At 35.7% G+C, this 26,696-nt stretch overlaps 1 protein-coding gene across 3 annotated transcripts in view; it reads right to left on the reverse strand.

The window, feature by feature from the left end:
• Window positions 1–302: 302 nt before the first annotated feature.
• The window catches only part of EIF4E (eukaryotic translation initiation factor 4E), a 45,020-nt gene continuing 18,626 nt past the window's right edge, over window positions 303–26,696 (reverse strand). For all 3 annotated transcript variants that reach the window (XM_049630911.1, XM_049630910.1, XM_049630908.1), the window contains 6 exons: window positions 19,556–19,662; window positions 8,703–8,798; window positions 5,467–5,530; window positions 4,655–4,768; window positions 3,182–3,321; window positions 303–610 (listed from right to left, as the gene is read on the reverse strand). In XM_049630911.1, the coding sequence (XP_049486868.1) occupies window positions 496–610; window positions 3,182–3,321; window positions 4,655–4,768; window positions 5,467–5,530; window positions 8,703–8,798; window positions 19,556–19,662 (636 nt within the window). In that variant the 3' untranslated portion in view covers window positions 303–495. The remainder of the gene's footprint in view (window positions 611–3,181; window positions 3,322–4,654; window positions 4,769–5,466; window positions 5,531–8,702; window positions 8,799–19,555; window positions 19,663–26,696) is intronic.

Here is a 26,696-nt window from a genome sequence, read left to right on the forward strand (position 1 = left end):
CATCAGCAAGAGTACAGCAAAGACAATGCTGTAAAAAGAAACAAAGAAAATTGCTAGAAAACTGTATGCATCATACTCTTTCAAACCAGCAAAATATGCTCCTGCATACAATGGAACATAAACAGAATTTTTTCCTTTAAGGTATAGAAATGCAAGTTCTTTTTTGAATATTGTGGATGGGTAAAATGTGTTTATAATGGTAATTCTACTAAGCTATTACAGAGTGGGCCAGGAACACATTCATGGATTCTGGGGATGATGTGTACTGTAATTCTTTGATTGGGATAATGGACACTCTAGCCAAAAAAAAAAAAAAAAAAGTGAACACAGAAGTACAAGACAAAGGCGAATGAGACTTCTCTTATATCTTAGCAACATTTAGATGGAAATCAAATTTAAATGCAGTCCACTCTGCTTTGGAAGAGGCTTTGGTTCAGCTCCCAAATCTCGATTGCTTGACGCAGTCTCCTATGAGAATACTCAGAAGGTGTCTTCTTAAACAACAAACCTATTTTTAGTGGTGGAGCCGCTCTTAGTAGCTGTGTCTGCATGGGACTGATAACCAATCACTATCTTTGGAGGAAGTCCTAACCTTTCCTTGTATACCCTCCTAGAAGAAGCAAAAGAAAAAAGGAGCTGTTAATTTTTATTCACACACACCAAATTCAGATTATTCTTTATATATAAAAAATATCTAGAGAGTGAAACAGGACATTGCATACACTTTTCCTTTCAACAAAATATACTCTTCATTTCCACAACAATCTTGGCTAATCACTTAAACAATATTTGAGATTCTATTATGTTATCAGGCATTGTAATTATTAATCAATAATAAGCAAAGTATGGACAGTTCCTGGGTGTTTATAGTATTTGATTATTTATAAACAAATAATCCCACATACATAGGGTAGAGCTGTATCACATGCATAATTTATATAAAATTAATGCCTACATAGGTCTACTTTAATTCTCTCTAAAATGCTACAATTATATTTTTCATATAACACATAATAAATATTGTATGATACTGCAAATTACATTTATCATACTTATTACTTTATGGCATTTTGAGGGTAATTTACATACATGATTTCTGCCTTATATACTAACTCTGCAACCTACTTTCCAAGTAACATGTGACTCTATTTTAAGAATAAACTATGATGAGTGCCAAAAGTGAGTAAGTATAGGGGTTGTGATACTAACAAAGATGATCTAATCTTATCTTTGAAATTAGAGAAAGTTCCCCTTTAAAAGTCACGAGGTTAAAAGTAAAATGCTGAGAAAATGAAACACATCTGAAGGCTGGGGAACAAAAATAAGGCTGTGTGGTGACAGTCCTTAAGGAAGAAAATACGAGCAAAAAGGCTGACAAGGTAAAATTGGGGACAGATCATAGAGAGCATGACAGGTAAATTTAGGAATATAGATATTTATTCTAAAGAAAAAAATAGCAAAACTTCAAAAATAAGCATCAAAATAAAATAAAAGGGATATATATTTTCATGGAGCTAAATTCTCCAATAGGATACTAGGGCAGTTTTATTCATACTCCACCTTCCAGAAGATTCTACCTTCCTTCAAATAAAGGTTCTAAAAATAATTTCATGATAACTAAAATTATAAATATTATCAGAGGTATATTATGAAACAATGTATTCTTTTCCATTATACATAATCATTAAAAATGCCAGAAAGCCAGAGCACTGCACTGAGCCATATAACTTGGAAGAATTTAAAAAAAAAAAAAAAAAAAAAAAAAAAAAAAAATCTTCCCAGGGCAGCTGAGTGGCTCACGAGGTTAAGTGAAGGACTGACTTGATTTCGGCTCAGGTCATCATGATCTCACAGCTCCTGAGTTTGAGCCCCCAGTCTCACTCTGCACACTGACCACGTGGAGCCTGCTTGGGATTCTCCCTCTCTCCCTGACCCTTCCCTGCTCGTGTTCTTGGTCTCACTCAAAATAAATAAATTAATAATCTTCCCTTGAAAAACTGAAGTCAAATGTTTTACAAAGATTTCAATAATTTTTAACATTGACACAAATACAAGATTTTCACAGGAAAGAAATTCATGCTCCTTTTTTTAATTGATTTCCAACATGAAATCCCCACAACTATTAAGTTTTGATGCTGATAGAAAGATTAAGAATATGATGACAAATTGGGGCACTGGGTGGCTCAGTCAGTTAAGCATCTGACTCTTGATTTCAGCTCAGGTCATGATCTCACAGTTCGTGGGATCGAGCCATGCGTGGGGCTCTGTGCTGACAGGACAGGGCAAAGCCTGCTTGAGATTCTCTTTCTCCCTCTCTCTCCCCTCCCCTGCTCATGCTTTCTCTCAAAATAAATATTAAAAAAAAAAAAAAAAAAAAAAGAACATGATGACAAATTAACAGTCAACTTCTTTTACCAAAAACCTCTGTAGAAATGAAACCTGGAAAATCCCCATGCTTTTTTTTAATAAAGAAAGGAATTATGTTCATCGGAGAATTCATAATGTTTGAAAAAAAAAAGAAATCACAAAGGGTAAACCGAACATTCTGTGACCTATGACCAATACATAATTTTAATACAAAATTTAAAGTCAAATTTTACTAATTTAAATGTAGTGAAAAGAAATTCCCAGTTAACACTGACAACATTTTGGGGGGAAAACAACAGGCAATTTTTGCAAGGAATAGTATTTACCAAAAAAAGTGTCAAAACATATACATGTGGGTTTTAAATATGGACAAAATTAAGATACTATCACTTAAATTTCACTGAAAATGTTATGTACAGTGATTACAAAACATGCACAGGATACACATATACCACTTGTCAATGCTCACTGAACTATTATGGGTGTTACATATTCATGTTATGTTATGGTTTTAAAATAGAAAAAAGACTTAATATTCTCATTTGATAAATGAACAAAATGCCACACACCAGAATTCAGGGTTCTGGTGATTATATACTCCATTGCTAGGAAAAAGAATTTTACAGAAATTAAAAAAAAATATGAACAAGACACTAAAAACCACTAGAGTAGTTCAAGATTATTAAAGTGTTTATGAAAACACAAGGAAAATAATGATCTACGAATCCAAGTATTTTTAAAGCTATAAATGACAGTACTTCTGCTTTTAGTTATCTTAATATTTTAAAGGAAGTGTACAAACAGCAAAACTTACCCTATATGTGTAACAGCCTCTCTGTTTTCACATTCAGTAGTCCATATTGCTATCTTATCACCTTTAGCTCTAACATTAACAACAGCTCCACATACATCATCACTGTAGTCATCAAAAGATTCTCCAATAAGGCACAGCAGCTTAAAAAAAAAATTAATCCCAAATTAAATAGATTATACACTGCTTATTAAACTGCAAATGTCCCTTATGTATGTGTATACATACAAAACTAAGAAAGTTTCTAAATCAAGCTGTCTTCTTGAATGTCTCAATTATATTTATGTTTATAGTTCTTTGTCCTGACTTTTTAAGAATTCACGTTTCTTTATTTAATAACAAGAACACTAACAGTTGTTTTAACTTTTTCAGCAAATGGGGCAATTGATATCAGGGGACATATAAAAGGCAAATTATCTTAATATTCATTTGCTCTGCTGCTGCTTATACTTGCCAGCAAACAAATATTAATAGAATGACTGAAGAGTTGTCATTATATTAAAAATAACCAAATAGTTACTCATGGTTAGATTAACTGCCTCTTGTTCTTGCGGTTTTTCAGAGCCATTTTTTAATTTTTTTTTTATTGTGGCAAATATATATAAAATTTACCATTTAATAAAGAATTTTTAAAAATTTACCATTTTAACCATTAAAAAAATTTTTTTGAGTATAGATGACACGTGACATTAAACCGCTTTAACCATTTTTAAGGGAACGGTTCAGTGGTGTAAGTATATTCACAACTATCACAACCATCCATCTCCAGAACTTTTGTCATCTTACAAAACTTTAATGTGGAATTCTAAAATGGTATTTACTGATAATCTCCCCCAAAAGCAAAATTAAGTCTCTCCATTTACCAAAAAAAAACTCCTATTCATTCAAATATTCACTAACTGCTTAATTAATAAGTGCTAACTATAAGCAAGACACTGTGCCGAATGCTGAAAATACACAAGAGACTATCATCCTTATTCCCGACAGCTTGGGGTTTAGGACTTCCCACTATACAAAATGTCAATTATTTCTTATTTAATTTACATCTTATAAAGCCAAATTTCCAGATTATATCATAACATAGAAGATGAATAATACCAAGCTACAATTTCACTGTTTGCTTCACTGATATAAAAAATTTAGTATACAAAGTAATACTCTAACAGGGTTGTAAAAACTTACATCATATAAAATGTCAGGCTCTATAATTTTGAAGTTAATGAAATGACCAGGATGAGCTTACTGTGGAAGGTGAGAGTCAACTGCCTATCACTTTCTATCTGATCTGTAATGTGGTACACGGTTTCACTGTACCAGTATGTAAAATATACAGTTCACATGATAGAACAAAATTAATTGCCGGCTTAGATTTTATAGGGTGGGCATTCTTATCTTTTCAATTAAGTAATCAATGTAAAATGCAATGCAAAGTAAGTTTTAATATGCCAAAACTACTTTATAATTTTAAAACCTTACTGTCTCTAGCCAAAAGCGATCCAGATCACTTCGTCTCTGCTGTTTGTTCAATGTAATTAACCATCGTCCTCCTCGTTTGTTTTTCTCATCTTCCCACATAGGCTCAATACCATCCTAAAAGGTTAGTAGATAACAATATCAGACAAAATTGTTACTTTAACTGAAGAGATCACTAGAAAGAGCAAGCAACAACTCTGTCAACTTTTTACTTTATTCTCCATAAAACTTATTGACGTAGTGGGGGGAAAAGCACACAAGAATTAAAGCCAGAAGCATGAGATTGGAGAATTAGAGACTTGACTTAGATACTTCTAGCTATCAAACCTTGGATTTCATTTAATTTGGAGGTTCTTAAACACTGAGTAACAGATAACTTTGAAAAATTACATACATTTCTATGCCTAAAAAATGTATGTAAAAATTATGCAATTTGAGAGTTAATGAATGCCCCTCCACCCCCCTACCACTTGACAGAACCCACTTATAAATATCCCAAGGACCAATGCACCCCAAGTTAAGAATTCTTGACAAACTCTGGACTTACTTTGGTCTACTCAAATATATAAAGAGACTAGACTGGATATCAAAGCGCTCTGCAAAAATCAACGACAGTGTGTACCCAGAGTCAGACTCTCAATTTCAATTATTTATAGCAATAAGCCAAAATTGGTTAATGCTAAAGTCTAGTAAAACTAATTTAATTATTCTCCAAACCTCAGAGCATTAACTATTCCTAAGTTTCTGACAAGAGTTCTTAATGAATAACTGAATGGTCCAGTCTTAAAATATATGAAATCACCGATTAAACATACCTTAAAAAGTGAGTAGTCACAGCCAGGCATTAAATTACTAGACAACTGGATGTGGTTGTACAGACTAGGTAAAACAAAAGGACAATTATAAACATAAAATATGTAATGCAGAGTTTAGGTGCTCACATATACATTTAGAGAATATGATAAAAATCAAAAGATAAAAGTTTATGTTTACTCGTTTTTCTATTGAGTCAATTTCTGAACTGGACCAAAGAGATACCTTAATAATGGTCAGTTCAAGAATCAGCATTTGATGATTTTCAAGGCAATATTTTTAATGATTTTATTTTGACAAAAGTATATTTTGATGTATTAGTTAACTCAATGCATACATATGTATGTATGAGAATCTGAGACTAGGTGGGATGAAGTGGCTTTAAGTACGTGAAAGAATTTATGGCGCTATTAACAAGTAGTTTTAAACACATAAGAGGATGCCTGGGTGGCTCAGTCGGTGAAGCGTCCAACATCGGCTCAGCTCATGATCTCACAGTTTATGAGTTCGAGCCCTGTGTCCGGCTCTGTGCTGAAAGCTCAGATTCTCTGTCTCCTTCTCTCTCTGCCCCTCCCCCAGTTGTGTTCTGTCTCTCTCTCTCAAAAATAAATGTAAAAAAAATTTTTTTTCAGCACATAAGACAAACCAAGAGAAAGCAAGATACACTTCCCAACTCTCAGGACTGCATGACTGAAATAAAATAACACTAATATCCATGAAGGTATCCAAGAGTAGAACAGACCAATGGGTCTCAAATATCACAACCATTACTAGTCAGTCAGCATAGCAATCATTTGGGAAGCTTTCAAAACAAAACAACAGTTCCAGGACCTACTCCTTGTGATTTTAATCCCTTAAACATAGGGTAGAGGGGCACCTGAGTGGCTCAGTCGCTTAAGCCTGACTCTTGGTTTCAACTCAGGTTATGATTTCACGGATCATGAGCTCAAGCCCCGCATCTGACTCTGCACTGACAGCACAGAGCCTGCTTGGGATTCTCTCTCCTTCTCTCTCTGCCCCTTCCCTATTGGCACTCTCTCTCAAAATAAATAAATAAATGTACTCTCTCTCTCTTTCTCTCAAAATATCAATGTAACAGAGTAACACTTGAGATGACTTAGATACTCACTAGCCTGAAGGTAGAAGGCTAAATCATTTGATCTTCTAAAGTTTCTTATAGCAAAATTGTTATAAAATTGGCAGCAGAGTAAGAATGCTTTGCCTGTCTCCAATATTAGATGCAGAAATATGATCTTTACTACATCTGCAGACCATGGACAATGCTGTTATCTTTAATCAGATTCTCTTGATGCTATTTTAAACAAGTCTAGAAATACTTCAAGTAGTCTTAAGAAAGATTCTGGCATCCTTTGAATCATATTCCACAGGGTAATATATAAATTCAATTTGGTGGGAGGGAGCATAAGGCTGAATAAGGTTTGTCGAGTTACTCTATTTAACGGTCACTCTTCCCAAACTACATTATCACTGGCAGCTCCCTCTAGGCAACAACAGAGGCCTGGATACTAACAGTAACTACAAAATTAGGACCACTACTTTATAAAATTAATGGACAGGGTGGAGTAGCTGTCTTCAATGGCATTCAAGGTAGATATGACCAATGCTTCTTTATGTGCCTCCTTTCTCCTTCATGATGCTCTAAGGTCTCTTAGCAAGTTTACAGTAATGAAAATTTGTAATGACACAATCTAAACAGAATCAGAACACTATAGACAAAACTGCATAAATCCCAAAGGGCTCAACAGTTGTTTACCACTACATATGCCAGAAAAAAATGAGAAATTAAGAAGTGCTTAGATATTCACAGAAAGCTAAAGGATTCCTTCATATGTCTAAATTACACTATAAAAGTCCACTATGCAATGACATTGCTTACACATAACTAAAGTGTGCAGCCATATTCTAAATTAGAGGCCCACTTAGAAACCTCATTATGTACAATGGTGAAAGCTAACCAAACTAAATAAACGCAGCTCTGATTCCGTGGGGGAAATGGTTCAAGACTCTTGCTCTTCCTCCTCCATAGGAGACTTGGTTTAGAAGACTCAAATACAATTAAGGGGAAAAAAATCATCTGATGTTTTGATGAAGGGCAAAATAACCTTAGTTTAACTAGACAACCAGATTTATGAATAACTGGGGATTTAAATATAGTTTCATTACTTAAAAAAAACAGTCAATGATTGCAATATGAAGTGACCACTCTTAAAGTGCCTACTTGCCTACTTCACAATTTTACATTTTCTCTAATTATTCTATGCTTTTTTTCCTCAGTGATTCAAACGTATACTAAATGTCTATTATGGGCAAAGCACTGGAAAGATACAGAAGAATATTGTTTCTGTCCTGGAGGAAGTATACATATATGAATCTTCTGACAATCTGTTCTTAGTGTGGGCAAAATATACTCAGGCATACGGTTATGTTAATACAGAAGAGCTGCTCATTGATTCAATACAGATACATGATCTAAAAATGCACCAGATGTACAAATTAGAATTTTTAGGTAACTGCTAGTTAATTTACAGCTCTTAAAAATCTTTTTAAACAAGTTTTATCTTTGAAATGGAAATCACTTTCCAAATAAAATTACATACTAAATTAACTTTGTTTTAAAGAATCAATATTATAAAACGTCTTGAAAAGACTTTACAATTTTATACTGAGTCAAGCAAAGGTTTGACCCCCAAATCTGAACTTTTTGCTAAATCTGAAACAAAATCTCAAAGGTATTTCAACTATTCTTCTTGAAGTTGATCAACTAACATCAAAGACACTTGGACAAACCTGAATTTTGAGGACTTCAGTTTTTTAAATCTCAGAATCCTTACTACAGGAAATCCCAGATGTTATACCAAAAAGAATTTGCACAAATGGGAACCTAACAAAGCTCTGGAGTATAGGACAGATGTATCTAGGCAACCAAGAAAAGGACATGTTCCAACAAACTGTCGAAGTTCTAGAAGCAATAAAGGACTTTCAAGAGAAGAATCTTTTGGGACGAGGAATAAAGAATATACACAGGGCTAAAGGATGATGAGACTGAAGCTTTCTAAATGATGAGAAATAATCAAACAGTTGTGAGGAGATGGAAAAACAAAAAGGTAGGTTTACAGATGAGTATTTATTAACTATTCACCGTCCCTTCATTTTATGAGTGATTTAAAATGAAAAATTACACAGTTCATAAAATAAACATTCTAAAATGGTTACTTACGCCCAAAAGTCTTCAACAGTATCAAACTTAGAGATCAGCCGAAGGTTTGCTTGCCAAGTTTTGCTTTTATCATTTTTAAAAAACCAGAGTGCCCATCTACAAGTAAAAAGTCAGTGTTAAAAAAAAATGGTAGTTTTATTACACTCACATTCCTAGCAGCATTCTTCACAATAGCCAAAGGGCGGAAGCAACCCAAGTGTTCACTAACAGATGAACAGATAAACAAAATGTGGTATAAACAAACATACAGTAGAATACTTATCAGACTTAAAAAGGAGATTCTGAGAATGAACCTTGAGGACATTAAGTGAAATAAGTCAATCAAAAAAGACAAAACATTATGATTCTACTTGAATTAGGTACCTAAAGTAATGAAACTCACAGAGGCAGAAAGTAGAATGGCAGGGGCTAGAAGGAAAGGGAATGCACAACTGTAATGAGTACAGAGTTTTAGTTATGTAAGATGAAAACGGTTAAGATGGTAAATTTTATGGTATGTGTATTCTAACACAATTAAAAATTTGTTTTAAGAATAATTTTAAATGGTAGGTTACACTGGCAAAAAATGAGTTTTCTTTCATTTTTAAAGTATGTATTTTATACCTACTTCATAACAGATTCTCTGCTATGCTTTACAGACCCATTGGGGCTCATCCCGCAGAGTAATTCACAGAAATGTAGTAGAGAGACAATTACAGTGTGCTAAGTGCTATAACCAAGATATCAAGCAGTTACTCAAGAAAAAAGAGTGGAAGTACTTAACCAGAAAGGAAAGTAGGGACAAGAAGGCTGGATCTTTAGAGAAATGAAAAGGTATTAGCCAAGAGGGGATAATGGGACTTCTAAAAAAGAGGGGAAACTATTAATAAATTCTGTTTACTCAAACACACCAACAGGAAAATAACAAAATAAAGAGATTCATTGAGTAATGCTACCATAGATATATTCTGAAATAATGTATACTAGTTTCTCCATATCTGTATATACCTGTTAAAAGTTTTATTCTAATACCTGGAAGATAAACTCCGGTCATATCAAAGTTATAATTAAATATCCCAAGATAACATCTTTAGTACAATTATGTTGTCTGAATTACTATACCTAAGGTAACTCAAAAGGAGAATTTTATTTTCTCATTGACAAAAATGTTACCAAAAGATAGGTTTCCAAACTGATACATATATATATATATATATATATATATATATATATATATATATATTTCATAACTCCATGATTAATGTTTGGATAATCAGACATAAAAATGAGATGCATTTCAACATCCACTTGATAATCTGAATTTGCCAACCCCCCATCAAGGAAGATAAAAAAGAAAAAAGGAAAGGCATAAAAATTATTAAACATAAATGTAAGGTCAAGTACTATACTTTGGTCTTCCAAAATTAATTCAATCTTTCCTCAAAAAATTAAAAATTGAACTACCATATCGTCTAGCAATTCTACTTCTGGGTATTTATCGGAATAAAATGAAAACACTAACTCAAAAAAAATATATGCACTCTCATGTTCATGCAGCATTACTTACAAAGTCAAGATGTGCAAACAACGTCAGCGTCGATCAAAGAATGAATGGATAAAATAAGTGTTGTATGTACGCAACGGATATTTATTCGCCCACCCCAAAAAAAAAAAAAAAAAAAAAAAGGAAGAAATCTTGTCATTTGCAACACTGAATAGACCTTGAGGGCATTATGCTAACTAAGTGAAACAAAGAAATAAGACAAATACCATATGATCTCATTTATATGTGGAATCTTAAAAAACAAAAAAACCAACCTCATAGACACAGAGAACAGACTGGTTGCTAGAAGTAGGGGTAGTGTGAAAAAGGGTGAAAGCAGTCAAAAGGTAACAAACTTCCAGTTATAAAATAAATAACTCCTAACTATGTAACATACAACATGGTGACTACAGTTAGTAACAATGTATTATGTGTATGAAAGTTGCTAAGAAACAATAAAAGTTCTCATCACAAGGAAAAAAGCTTTGTAACTCTATCATGGCAGATGTTAAGTAAACTTTCTATAGTGATCATTTCACAATATGCATAAATACTGAGTTATGTGCTACACCTGAAACTAATATAATAGGTCAATTATATCTCAATTAAACATGATACCAAAATTGTCTTTTTGTCTTTTTTACTGCACTCAGCCATTAAACATGCAAAAATTTATCCTAATAATTAGATGACTAGGCAAAAATGTTGTACAAGAATGTTCTTAATACTGGAAAATTTGGAAACATCTTACGTGCCTTCAACAAGGGATCATTTAAATCACAGTTATCAAAATGTGGTTTGCAAGACACTTAGGGGACCCCCAGACCCTTATCAGAAGATGTGATAAGTAAAAACTATTTTCATAATAATGCTAAGGCATTCTTTTACTTTTCACTGTGTTAACATCTATACTAATGGTACAAAAGCAATGGTGCAGTGAATCTGCTGGTGTCTTACAAAGTTTCATACAGTGGGACCGAACTGTATTAGTAGTCACTATACCCTTTATTATCACCACCTCTCACAGTAACAACAATGTTTTAGCTAAGAATACAACTGGTGAAGCAGTAATTATTGGTTTCATTAAATTTCAATCTGTATACAGTCTTTTTCATACTCTGCAAAAAAATCAAAAACGACAAAAAAACACTTCTGCACACCAAAGAACAATGCTTAAAAAACTGAACTGTGAAATGAATTAGCCACTTTTTTCATGGCACACCACTTTAACCATGACTGACAGATAAACCATGGTTATTTCTTGAAAATGAAGTAGTGAGCCTGATGCTTTACTGTGGGCTTTCAGGAGAAAAATCAGAATTTTGGATATCCTGCATGTGCCCCTGTTGAGCTTGACAAACTTACTAAAGTTTAGTACTAGTGATACAAATATTACTGTTTTGATACTATATAATGAAAAGTATCAATATCCAGAAGATCTGTATAACTCACTGTTTTCCAAATGACCAGTGATGTTGCAAAATCATGCATGAGTAAAAGATCCATTCCAAATGCAAGACAAGCCAATAGATTTTTTTTAACATAACAGAGTAGGAAAAGTTCTTGGAGGGGCACCTGGGTGGCTCAGTCAGTTAAGCGTACAACTTTGGCTCAGGTCATGATCTTAACTGCTCAAGAGTTCAAGCCCATGTTGGGCTCTGTGCGGACAGCTCAGACCCTAGAGCCTGCTTCAGATTGTCTCCCTCTCTCTCTGCACCTCCCTGACTCATACTCTGTCTCTCAAAAACAAATAAAATACTGGGGAAAAAAAAAAAAGAAAGAAAGAAAGAAAGAAAGGTTCTTGGATATGGTTTCAGATTTTACATTACAGGTGACCTATAAGAAACCTAGTATCAAAGAAGAATAGCTATCATTAGCTTAAAAGGCTATTAAAAACCCTCTTCCATTTTCCAACCATGAATTTGTGTGACTTCACATTTTCTCATACTTAATATAAAACAACTTATCTCCTCCATAGACTGAATGCAGAAGCAGCTATAAAAATACAACTAACTTCTATTAAGTCAGGCACTTGAAGGGATTTATAAAAACGCAAAGATGCTATACTTCCCGTTATATTTTTAAAATATTTTTTCATATAAAATATTTATGTTGGGGTGCCTGAGTAGCTCAGTCGGTTAAGCATCCAACTTCAGCTCAGATCACGATCTCACAGTTCATGAGTTTGAGCCCGGCACAGGGCTCTGCAATGACAGTGTGGAGACTGCTTGAGATTTTCTCTCTTCCTCTGTCTCTGCCCCTTTCTCCCTCTCTCTCTCTCTCTCTCAAAATAAATAAAATATAAATACTTATGTTAACATACAATGGATTTTCTAAATGAGTATTTAATTTTACACATTCTCGGCTTTTTCTAACATAATAAATGGAAATAGATAAAAATCTATATAACCAAAGCTTTGTGAAGTCTTCAATAACTTAAAAAAATTTTTTTTAATGTTTATTTTTGAAAGAGACACAGAGACAGAAAGCAAGCAGGGGAGGGGCAGAGAGAGAGAGAGAGGGAGAGACAAAACCAAAGCAGGCTCCAAGCTCTGAGCTGTTAGCACAGAGCCCGACAAGGGGCTCAAACCCACGAACCGTGAGATCATGACCTGAGCCGAAGTCTGGCGCTTAACCTACTGAGCCCACCCAGGAGCCCTTTCAATAACTTTTAGGAGTATAAAAAGGCCATGAGACCAAAGTTTGAGAACTGCTGACTTAAATAACATATACATATATAAAAGAGACTACCATGCAGTTATTTAATAGAATAATTATGTGGGTAGGGGTGCCTGTGTGGCTCAGTTGGTTAAGACTGACTCTTGGTTTCAGTGCAGGTCATGATCTTTCTCGGCTGTGAGAAGAGCCCTGTGTGTTCAGCATGGAGCCTGCTTGGGATATTCTCTCTCTCTCTCTCTCTCTCTCTCTCTCTCTCTCTCCCCCTCTCACTCTACCCTTCCCCCACTTGCGTGCACATTCTCTCTCAAAACAAATAAATAAACTTTCAAAAAAAGGGGGGGATAATTATGTGGGTAAAGTTATCCCTAAGACGTCGGACATGAAACCCAGAGCCATGGAGGAAAGGTGATATTGGACTACATAAATATCAAAAACCTGTGGGGTGCCTGAGTTAAGCATCATCCAACTCTTGATTTTGGCTCACAGTCATGAAATCATGAGATCAAGTCTCCCACCTGCCAACGCTCCCCCCAGCATTGGGCATGAAGCCTGTTTGAGATTTTCTCTCCCTCTGCCCCTCCCTTCCCCACCAAAAAAAAAAGACGTGTAAAAAACATAATTCCACAGACAATGCTATAAGACAAATGATTTGGTAATTCATTTTCAACCTAATGCCCCACCTGGATGAGTTAGCATCCCTAATTATAGTGCTTGGAATTAAACTTTAAAAGATACCACCCCTCCACCTCAACAGACAAAAGAAATGAGCAGACTGTCCACAGATAAAAACAAAAATGATCAATAAATATGAAACTGCTTTGGAACTTCAATAAAAGAAATGCAAACAAAATGACAAGACATTGGTTTTATAAATCAGAATAGGACCAGTTCATCTGGTCCGGAAAAGACTGATGGCACCAATTGGCAAAGATGTAGAAACCAGGAACTCTCAAACTGCTAAGAGCCTAAACTGATAAAAGGAGGATAATTTGGCAATTATCTACAAAAGTTAGTCTTTAACCTAAGAAATCTGAAACTTCTATAAATATATTCACACAAGTGCACAAAAACATATAGGAATGTGTACACTACAACACTGTAAATAGAAAACAAAAAAAAATCTATATACTCATTAATATAAGCTTAATATGACTATATATTCATTTACTATAAGGCAGTAGTTTAAAATAATGAGCCCAAATCTGCACAAACAAAAAAGGTCACCTGTATAAAAAAAAAAGATATGTACATTGAAAAGCTCTGGAGGGGCGCCTGGGTGGCTCAGTCGGTTGAGCGTCTGACTTTGGGCTCAGGTCATGATCTCGCGCTCCATGAGGTCAAGCCCCGCATCAGGCTCTGTGCTGACAGCTCAGAGCCTGGAGCCTGCTTCCGACTCTGTGTCTCCCTCTCTCTCTGTCCCTGTCCCTCCCCTGCTTGTGCTCTGTCTCCCTGTTTCTCAAAAGTAAATAAACATTAAAAATTTTAAAACAAGAAAAAAGAAAAGCTCTGGAAAACTACAAACCAAATTTAGCACTGACTACTCCACAGAGTGAAGAAAAGTAAAATGGAGAAGAGAATATCTGAGGAAAATCAGAGAACATTTACTTTATATACTTGTACTCTGAGGATTTGCTTTCTTATAATTATTATAGATTAAGTAAATAATGAGGAAACTACCAAAATGTGAACATAAAGCATCCTGGAATATTTTTCTAAATGATGCTATTTTACACAAGAAGTGCAATCATAGAGAAACTGAAATCCTCACAGCCCATTTTAGGATTAGTTTGTCTACTGATGACACTTAAAAAAAAATTTTTTTTTAATGTTTATTTATTTTTGAGAGAGAGAGAGAGAGAGAGAGAGAGAGAGAGTGAGAGCGAGCATGAGCGGGGGAGGGGCAGAAAGAAAGGGAGACACAGAATCCAAAGCAGGCTCCAGGCTCTGAGCTGTCAGCACACAGCCCGACGCAGGGCTCAAACTCGCAAACCATGATATCAGGACCTGAGCCGAAGCTGGACGCTCAACTGACTGAGCCACCCAGGCACCCCTACTGATGATGCTTTAAAAAAAAAAATTTTTTTTTTATGTTTACTTACTTTTTGAGGGAGTGTGTGTGGGGGGGGGGGGGGGGCAGAAAGAGAGGGGGGCACAGAATCTGAAGCAGGTTCCAGGCTCTGAGCTGTCAGCACAGAGCCCGATGTGGGGCTGGAACCCCAAAACCAAAACCATGAGAGCATGACCTGAGCTGAAGTCAGTCGCTTAACCAACTGAGCCACCCAGGGGCCCCCGTATGACACTTTTCAGGACTCCTCAGATTTTATTCAAACTGTGAGGGATTATGTCTTGATTACTCTCCCCAACGACAACAATAAAAACTGGGCTTAGCACAGAAGGCATACAGAGTGGCTTTTTTATAAGATAATACTAAAAAGATGAAAAAATACCTTAAGGGGTTTGGTGCTGTTAGGTTGAATTATATGAAATTGCTGCTAATCAATAGTTCAACTTTGGTATAATGCTTTCTTGAGGATAGATTATACCTCTATGGACTATCTGATCTTTGATAACTCACTCGCTAGCTGACAATCTTCACTGTCCAGAGCATTAATTTCTTCCTCGCTACAGGATATGCTGAACTACAGGTCTCCTATGAAAAAACTACATAAAACACATTTGGACTTTTATTTCAGTGAGTCTACCAAGATAATGAGAAACGATAAGAGATACTGCAGATTCAGTTACAGACCACCATAATAAAGCAGATATTGCAATAATGTCAATTGAAGTTTCTGGTTTCCCACTGCACATAAAAGTTATGTTTATACTATACTGTAGTATGGTAAGGATACAATAGGATTATGTATTTAAAAATGTGTATGTTTCAATTTAAAAATATTTTATTGCTGGGGGTGCCTGGATGGCTCAATCAGTTAAGCATCCGACTCTTAATTTTTTTTTTTTTTTTTTTTCTTAATTTTGGCTCAGGTCATGATCTCACAGTTCATGAGTCTGAGCCCCGCTTGAGGACTTCTCTCTCAAAATAAATAAACTTAAAATGCTAACCATTATCCAAGCTTTTAGTGGGTCACCTTTTTGCTCATGGAAGGTCTTGCCTTGATGTTGCTGGCTGCTGCCTGACCAGTGGGTGGTTACTGAAGGATGGGGTGGCTGTGGTAATTTCTTAAAGTAAGACAACAATGAAAATTTGCTGTCAACACTGATTGATTCTTCCTTGGACAAACGATTTCTCCATAGCATGCAATGCTGTTTGGTATTTTACCCACAGAGCTTCTTTCAAAATTGGAGTCAATCCTCTCAAACTCTGCTGCTGCTTTATCCAACTAAGTTTATGTAATATTCTACATCTTCTGTTGTCATTTCAACAATCTGCACAGCATCTTCACCAGGAGTAGGTACCATCTCAAGAAACTATTTTCTGTGCTTATCCATAATAAGCAACTCCTTACCCATTCAGTTTTATGATGAGATTATAGGAATTCAGTCACACCTTCAGGCTCCAATTCTAATTCTAGTTCTCTTGCTATTTCTACCACATTTGTAGTTACTTCTTCCACCAAAGTCTTGAACCCTTCAAAGTCATCCAGGAGGACTGGAATCAACTTCTTCCAAATGCCTGTTCATGTTGACATTTTGAGCTCTACCCATGAATCACCATGTTCGTAATGGCATCTCAGAATGGTGAATCCTTTCCAGGGGCACCTGAGTGGCCCAGTTGATTAAGCGTCTGACTTTGATTTGGGTTCAGGTCATGATCTCACAGTCTGAGTTGGAGCCCCTCATCTGGCTCTCTGCAGAGCCTGCTTTAGATCCTCTGTCCTCCTCTCTCCCTGCCTTTCCTCCACCCACGCACTCTCTCCCTCTCTCAAAAATAAACATTAAAAAACAAAAAACAACAGTGAATCCTTTCCAGAAGGTTTTCAATGTACTTTGCCCAGATCATCCAGAGGAATGACTATCTATGGCAGCTATAGTCTTACAAAATGTATTTCTTAAATAGTAAGACTTGGAAGTCAAAATTACTCCTAAGCTGCAAAATGGATGTTGTATTAGCAGGCATGAAAATAACATGAACCTTGTACATCCCAACCAGAACTCTTGGGTGACCAGAATCATTTTCAATGAGTAGTATTTTGAAAGGAATCTTTTTGCTCTGAGCAAGTTTCAACACTGGGCTTAAAATATTCAGTAAACCATGTTGTAAACAGAAGTGCTGTTATCCACTTTATTGCTCCATTTATAAAGCACAGGAGAGTAGATATAGCATTATTCTCTAGGGCCCTAGGATTTTCAGGATGGTAAATGAGCACTGGCTTCAACCTAAAGCCACCAGTTGTATTAGACTCTAACAGGAAAGTCAGCCTGTCTTTTGAAGCTTTGAAGCCAGGCACTGACTTCTCCTCTCTAGCTATGGAAGTCCATCTAGATGGACTAAATCTTCTTCCACTAAAAGGCTGTTTCATCTACACTGAAAATCTATTGTTTAGCGAAGCCAGCTTCATAATGATCTTAGTTAAATCTTCTGGATACTTGCTGCAGCATCTACATCAGCACTTGTTGCTTCATCTTGCCCTTTTATGTTATGGAGATGGCTTCTTTCCTTAAGCCTCACAAACCAAACCTGTGTTAGCTTTAACCTTTTCTTCTGCAGCTGCCTCACCTTTTTCAGCCATCACAGAATTGAAGAGAATTAGGGCGTTGAGCTGGATTAGGTTTTGGCTTAGGGGAATGTTAAGGTTGGTTTGATCTTCTATCCAGATCACTCAAACTTTCTCCATTTCAACAGTAAGTCTGTTTCACTTTCTTATCATTCATGTGCTTGCTGGAGTAGCACTAATTTCCTTCAAGAACTTTTCCTTTGCATTCACAACTTGGCTGTTGAACAACAGGTTTAGTTTTTGGCCTCTCTTGGCTTTCAACATGCCTTCCTCACTCAGCTTAATCATTTCTAGCTCTTGAATTAAAGTGAGATGTGTGGGACTCTTCCTTTCACCTGAGCACTTAGAGGCCACTGTAGGGTTACTTATTGACCTAATTTCAATATTGTGCCTCAGGGAATAGGGAGAACAGAGGAGAGGGAGAGAGATGGGGGAACAACTGGTCAGGAAAGCAGTCAGAACACAGACGACATTTATTAAGTTTGCCATTTTATATGGGCATAGTTCATGGTGCCCCAACACAACTATAATAGTAACAAATCAAAGATCACTGATTACAGATCACCCTAACAAACACAGTGAAAAAGTTTGAGATATTGTGAGAACTGCCAAAATGTGAGAGACACAAAATGAGCAAATGCTGTTGGAAAAATAGCACCAACAGACTTGTTCAATGCAGGATGGCCACAAACCTTCAATTTGAAAAAAAAAAAATGCAGTATCTGCAAAATCCAATAAAACAAAGTATGCTGTGAAACATACATAGGCTTATAGGATCTTTAAAAGTCTTGGGGTAGGAGAATGAAAGGAACTTGAACACTTATATATCCCCAGAAATTAATTCCAATTTACTTTCCTCCAGATTCTTACAATGTTTCTGCATTGCCTTTTTCTTCTCACCATCAGCTCTCAGTACATTCATTTTAATTTTCATCATATAAACCATAAAAATACAAACATATTGGTAAGTGGTGGGGTGGTGGTAATGAGCTATAGTCAACTGTAACTATGAAACTCAATTCATTTTTTTTTTTTTTAGTAGGCTCTGCACCCAACATGGGGCTCACAACCCCTGAGATCAAGAATCACATGCTCTACCAACTGAGCCACCCAGGTGCCCCAAAGCTTAACTCATCTTAACCTCTCCTCTTTTCTTCTAACTTGGCTTAAATACAAACTAACCAGAGTGCCTGGGTAGCTCAGTTAAGTGTCCGACTCTTGATCTCAGCTCAGGTCTTGATCTCAGGGTTGTGAGTTCGAACTCCACATTGGGCTCCACAATGGTTGTGGAGCCTACTTTAAAAAAAAAAAAAAAAAAAACACCCACCAGACTCCACATCCCTTAGAGCTTTTTCTCCTTCACACCCCAACTTTAAGTTGCTTATCTTCTCTATAACACATTTGTATACTTTCTATTCACTATGCAAACTACTCCAATCTTTTTCCATCATCTACATTCTACTAAATTTTCTCCTACATTAGCAAAGAATTTGCTATTCAATCCAATGGTCATTTTGAAATGTTTATTACTCAATCCAATGGGTATGTGACCTTTTTGTGGCACATACACTATTGACCACATACCTGTCCTTAAAACAAACCATTTTCTTTGCTTCTCTGACCACCACTCTAGTTTATACAGTTTATATGTCTAAACCCTTCATAGGCATTCTCCTTCCAAAAAATCCCTTACATGCTGGTATCCCAAGCCTCTGTCTTGAGTCAAGTTCACTTTAAAGAGAATTCATGTACTACTAGTTTCACTCACCACCAATTACTGGTGAACTTCAAACCCAATGTCTCAACCAGTTCTTTCTGAGCTCAAGACTCACACATAACACTGCTTACTAGAAACAGGTTATCCAAATGAAAATGGAATCCTCAACCTAATATATTTAAAACTAGTCTCACCCAGTCATTCACCACTTACCTTACTGCCTAAGTCAGAAAAACTTGTATGTCAGAAGGCTTACCTGTTCTGTAAAGGATGTTTAATATAGTGTTCTGGGTTAGCAACCTCCTGATTAGATTCTGTTTTCTCTTCTTCTGAAGGCGGGGGATTAGGAGTAGGGGTGGTTTCCTAATGGAAAATAATAAAACATTATTTTAAATGTCTTAACTATGATAGCAATACTCTAAATCAACTTGAACTAATATTGCCAATATTCCCTAAGGAGAAAGAATTACAGAAGCATTTCATAAAATAGACCACAGACCAAGCTCTAAGAAAAGCACCAGACTCTCCCATTCTAGCCATCTCTGCACTAAGAGCAAAGGGTTTCTCAAGTTTAAAAATACAGTAACAATATTGTATACAGTTATCTTTCACTTAAGCATTTTAGTATCAGAAAGACTGTTAGACACCATGCAACAAAATTAAGGAAATCAGCTGTCTTTCTTAACATACCATTAAAGTACTATGTACGATTTGGAGAATGGGGGGAATACAACTAATGTTGGAAAGTATAACAGCTTTATAAAGTGACCAAGTCAATACTATATAGGTCTTTCCTTCATGTCATACTGTTATATAGTAACCTAAAAGTTCTGCAACTTCTGTCATTTTCAACTAGCCCTAGGCAAAAAAGCTCGACACTGGCTTGAACTAAATCTTCTTCTTGGTTAGACATAATTAATATTATCATCTAAAATGTCAGGGAAAAAAGGAGCTTGTGGATGATCTGTGTTCACAGCTCATGTAGCTCTTCACTCTGTTATAAATTATGGTCAACAAAACAGAATTCCAAGGAAAGGCACCAGAAGCTAAAAGAAAAGCTGATTTTGTTCAAAAAGGGCACCACAACAAGAGTCTAGGAGTCAAATTTAAACCAGCAAAACCCTCGAGATATTATGTTCACATTAACAAGATTATGTAAATCAGTTATGTAGGATCTAAAAGATCTAGCAGGTAGGTGGTAAATATTCAACTGACAAAACACATTTTTCTTAATAACATGACATGTCCAGGAATTAATTTCTACTGGCCTAAGAAATTGCTCACAGCAGGAGCTAGGTCTTGATTTTGCTCATAATTATAATGCCAATGAGCAAAGTGCTATACTCAATAGGAATTTATTGGTGTGATCACTTAAGTAATAAATTTAAATGTTTACAAAGCAATTAAGACCCTAAAATTTACATAGTCAATGCTTTAAAAATCACTTTTTACTGCATTTTTCCATCACAGTCAATTTACATCTTCGTATAATTACCAAAAACTATTCCTTACCCCACTAACTTAAAATTAATGACAGTCTCCAGACAGGCAGTCTCCATGAATAAACAGGGAACAGTTAGGGACTAACAAGGCAGGTGGGCTTTGGGGGACAAAGTACTAGAGAAAAATGGGCTGCAGAGGTGTGAGCCTCAAAAAATCTACGTAAAAAGCCCTCACAGGTCCTTGGCTAGTTTAAACTGTGACATTCAGAGTACAGGAACAGCTGAGCCAAGACTTCAGAGGCGAATAACATAAGACTGGGTTCAGACCAAGCCAGAGTGGGTGGGTGAAATCCTCAGCTTTCTGATGAAATCCTAGAAAGGCCATGCCCTAGGAATCAGGTGAAACATATCTAACAAAACCTAAAACCAACCTTTGACAATATCAAGGTAATCTACCTATAAATTAAGTGCCTCAAAGAACCAAACTCTACACTCTTCAGGAGAGAACATAATCCTGTGTCTCTATGGGAAAATAGCAAAGTCTTAATAATCAAGATTGTTACAGTAAAATAGAAGAAAAGATAGAAAGATGAAAAAAAACAGTATTTGAAAATGAAACTGAGAGTGCCTAGGTGGCTTAGTCAGTTAAGCATCTGACTCGGTTTAGGCTCAGGTCATGATCTCATGGTTCCTGATTTTGAGTTCTACACTGGGCTCTGTGCTGTCAGTGTGGAACCTGCTTAGAATTCTCTTTCCCTCTCTCTCTGTTCCTCCCCGCCTTGTGTGTGCTCTCTCTCTCAAAATAAATAAACTTAAAAAAAAAGGGAACAAATCTATTTTAAAGGAACCAAATGGAGATTATGGAACTGCCAAGTACAATGTCTGAAATTAAGAGCTCTCTTAATTTGATTAACAAGAAATTCAACTCAGCAGAATAAGACTGGTGAAATCAAAGATAAGTCAACAGAAGATATTCAAATAGAGACAGGGGGAAAATAGATGCTAAGAAACACTGGTATCAATGACAGCCTAACTATGAAGAGAGCCCAAATGCCCATCAACCGATGGATAAAGATGATGTGGTAAATACATACACATACACACATACACACACACACACACACACACACAAATGGAATATTACTCAGCTGTAAAAAAAAAAAATGAAATCTTGCCATTTGCAACAACGTGGATGGAGCTAGTGTATTATACCAAGAGAAATAAGTGAAAGAAAGACAAACACCATATGATTTCATTCATATGTGAAATTTAAGAAACAAAACAGGTGAACATATGGGAGGAGGGAGAAAAAAGAGAGGGAAACAAACCATAAGAGACTCTTGACGATAGAGAACTGAGGAGTTGGAAGGAGGTAGATGGAGGATGGGCTAGATGGGGGATGAGTACTAAGGAGGGCATTTGTTATGATGAGCACTGGGAGTTGTATGTAAGTGATGAATCCCTGAATACTACTGCTGAAACCAGTATTACACTGTACGTTAACTAAAATTTAAATAAAAATTTGAAGAAAAAAACACTGTCGAAGAGGTTTATTAAGTTCAAAGACAAGATGAGAAAATGGGACAGAAGCAATACATAAATAATGACCAAAATATATAGTATCTCATCTGAAACTCAAGTCACAGACTCAAAAACCTGAAGGAATTCCAAGCAGCAAAACACAAACAAAACTGTATCTGGGCACATCAGATTCAAACTACTGAAAACTAAATATAAAGAAGCCGTATTAAAAGCAGTTAGGAAATCGGTGTTGGGGGCGGATGGGTGTTTCAGTTGGTTAAGCACCTGACTTCGGCTCAGGTCATGATCTCACAGTTCGTGAGTTCGAAAGTCCTACATTAGGCTCTGTGTTGACAGCTCAGAGCCTGAAGCCTGCTTCGAATTCTGTGTGTGTGTGTGTGTGTGTGTGTGTGTGTGTGTGTCTGCCCCTCCTCTCTCTCTCAAAAATAAATACTAAAAAAAATTTTTTTAATAAAAATAAAAGCAGTTAGGAGGGAGAAACACACACACACACACACACACACACACACACACACACACACACACACCCCTAACTTTCCAACAGCAACTATGGAAGCCATAAGACAAAAGAATATCTCCATGCTGAAAGAAAAACTGTCAACCTAGAATTCAATGCCTAGGAAAAATATCCTTCACAACCCACCCACCCCACCCCACCCCACCACCACCCCACATACACACAGGTCCAACATAAGGGGAACACCAAAGGAAAAGTCTTCAGGCTAGAGGAAGAATAAGATCCCACTAGGAACATGAAAATGCAAAAAAGGAATGAAAAGCCCTGCAAAAGGTAAATCAGTGGGTAAATATGTAAGAAACTACAAATAGTTTAAAGGAACAATAATAATGATGTTTTAGGGAGTTTAAAATATTAGCGATTGGTCCTAGCAAAGGACAGAGTATATATATGGATTTGTGAGGTTGGGTATGCAGTATATTCTTCCTCCAAAAGTTCAGTAAATTCTCTTATCTAAAAGACAAGTAAAATTTACTCATAAGTTCCAAACCCTCAATACAAACCATACTTTCAGAACATTTATTTAAACAGTTTATGTCAGCAGCACACTAAAAAATAATTAATTATAGTATGAGTAATTACAAGTTTCATGAGGTCCAAAATGTCACCTAACTCAGTATTTTCCTTTCTTTTTGGTTACTCAACTCTTTTCACAATTAGGGGAATGATAAAAGACTCAGATGGTATAAAAAGTCTCTGGACACATAGAAATTGAAAGCAGTTAATAACAGGAAAAAGTATATTCAGTTCCTAGAATTTAAAAAAAGTTTCTTTTAAAATTTAAAAGTCCTACCTTAATTGATGTTTTAGTCTTTATACTAAGAATATATAATTTTAGATTTTTCTTATAACCAAAATACTCAACTTTAAAAAATGTGTCTGTGGATATATGAATAAGTATAATTTAAAATCTTTCAGTATTCACTTTTAATATAGAAATATGCTAGGTGTTAAGACAAATACTCTAAAAAAAATATTAACCATAGACATTCATCTTTTCAGTAGTTAAAACCTCTTTTTCATAACGTAAGCAGTATTGATGTTTCTTTTATTTAGTCTTTTAAGTTACTGTGTGCAGTTTAATAGTCTTCTGTTTAAAATTTTAACTTAAGGATTTCTCAAACTCTTCTAATAAAGCAAAAATGGTTTTAATAGCCAATTATTTTCAAGATGAAATACAAAATACTCTATGAAAATATTCATATGGCACAAACCAAATCTAATAAGATTTAGAAACCACTTCATGATAGAAATTACCTATGAAAACATTAACATTATACAGGGCACATTTTCAAAAAAAAAAGAAAAAAGGCATATTTTCTTGGCATACATTTTCTCATTTAGGTCATATTTTGTTATGACCATCTACTTTTCTTAGCAGTCCATTCTTTTTTTTTTTAATGTTTATTTTGAGAGAAAGAGAGGAACAGGCACACACAAGCAGGAGAGGGGCTGAGAGAGCAGGAAAGAGAATCCCAGAGGGCTCCGTGATGCCAGCACACAGCCAGACACGGGGCTCAGTCTCAGGAACTGTGAGATCATGACCTGAACCAAATTCAAGAGTTAGAGGCTTAACTGACTGAGCCACCCAGGAGCCCCTCACCAATCCATTCTCAATCAGCAGAAATTTAAACCAAAAAGCTTACTATCAAACACTCACCTTCTAAGTTTCTTGCAGTTAGGTTGTAAATTACTGCAAAGGAAAAAAAAACAAAACAAAACTTGGGACTATTGAGGCATGCCTCATTAAAATCATTTCCTGCTAATTTCTTTCAACTTATTATTTTGTTGTTATAAAACCTCTTAAGTTTGATTCACAGAATCGGAATTTTTTTTAACTGAGATAAAACATTAGAAAAATAATGTCAATGTAGGCTATTTAAAACTTTCAGGCTAATTCAGTGGGGGTAGTCCATTCTACAGGGAAAGTCCAATTTCTAAACAATCTCTTGAATCTATGGCAACATATACAATGAGAAACGATGTCCAGAATGATGGCCATACTATATTAAACTCTTTGATCAAAAAATGATTTATAATTACCACCATATGCCAAACCAGAACAAAGAAATACAATTTATTTTTCTAAGGGACTGAAACAAAAAAACCACTTTCGTTCCACTCTTAAGCATAAGCCTGTAACAAATCTCCAAATTATCCATTATTTGTCCTAATTTGCTAAGTATTTCTAATATAAACTGAATTTGAAAATAAAATTATCTTAAAATTTTATCTCCTCTTAAAACTATTTGTAAAGTTATTAACTACCAAGGTTTCTGAGACTTAAGATTACCATGAAATAGGTACAGGAGGGCTATGTGGTATTTGTTAACAGCAATTTCACAAAATTCTCTCTGAAAGCTCCATAGCAGGGGTTTTCATGGTATGTTTAACAACTGATTCAATCAGTTATTTTTAAATGTGGAAGATCATCAAATCAGCAAGGAACCAAAATTATTGTATGATTGTAGAAGAACTAAAAAACATTATTTTATAACCTGTCATTTTTATTGTTGCTTTACATATAGAGCAAATAATAAGATAGTTTCAAATTTACATTCAATTTAAAAACAAAATTCTTCACCGCGAAGTTCCACAACATTCCTATATCTACTCTCTCAGCTTGATAGTCTCCTCTGTAAGCAAATTTCATTGGAAATTACATCTTAAATACCCATGCTTTACCAGTATTTCTAAATTTTAAAATTATGCAAAAACACAAAAGGCTAATTTAACAGATTATAGCTACTCTCAAAGTAATGAAATACATTCTTTCCAAGTTGTTATTTAAATTCCAATTAACATACAGTGTAGCAGTAGTTTCAGGTATAGAATTTAGTGATTCAACACTTAACATACAACACTGGGTGTTCATCACAGCCCAATGCCCTCCTTAAACCCTTCCCTCCACAGACCTCCCCTCCAGTAATGATCAGTTTGTTCTCTATAGTTTAGAGCCTGTTTCTTGGTCTGCCTCTTTTTTTAAACCCCTATTTTGTTTCTTAAATTCCACATATGAGTAAATCATGTTTTTCTCTGACTTGACTTACTCAGCTTAGCATAATACTCTCTAGCTCCATCCATGCCATTGCAAACGGCAAGATTTCTTTCATTTTTTATGGCTAATTATCCAGTGTGTGTACACACACACACACACACACACACACACCACAGCTTCATCCATTCACCAATGGACGCTTGGTTGTTTCCATAATTTGGCTATTGTTGATATTGCTATTAACATTGGGGTGCATGTATCCCTTCAAATTAGTATTTCTGTATCCTTTGGGTAAATACCTAGTACTACAATTGCTGGATTGTAGGGTAGTTCTATTTTTTTTTTTAAAGAAATTTTTTTAATGTTTTATTTATTATTGAGAGAGAGTATGAGCTGGGGAGGGGCAGAGAGAGAGGGAGGCACAGAATCCAAAGCAGGCTCCAGGCTCTGAGCTGTCAGCACAGCCCATTGCAGGACTCGAACTCGTCAACTGTGAGATCATGACCTGAGCTGACTGAGCCACCCAGGAGCCCCTAGGTAGTTCTATTTTTAACTTTCTGAGGAACTTCCATACAGTTTTCCAGAGCGGCTGCACCAGTTTGTATTCCCATCAACAGTGTAAGAGGGTTCCCCTTACTCCACATCCTCGCCAACACCTGTTGTTTCCTATGTTGTTAATTTTGTTCCAAGTAATCAAATACATTTTTAACTTAAAAGACAAACTATACTTGAAAAACTATTGTATAAGACATTTCAGGTGGTGAGAATGGAGAGCACAAAGCCATGAGATAGTGCAGTGCTTAACTAGAAGATGGTAAAGAACCAATGAGACTTAAAGAGTTCATGAAACCAAACACACACTAGAACAGTGGGCTGAAGGGAGATTGTGAAAGGCCTC

The sequence above is a fragment of the Panthera uncia genome, chromosome B1, assembly GCF_023721935.1.
Source record: "Panthera uncia isolate 11264 chromosome B1, Puncia_PCG_1.0, whole genome shotgun sequence".
Classification (NCBI taxonomy): Eukaryota; Metazoa; Chordata; class Mammalia; order Carnivora; family Felidae; genus Panthera; species Panthera uncia.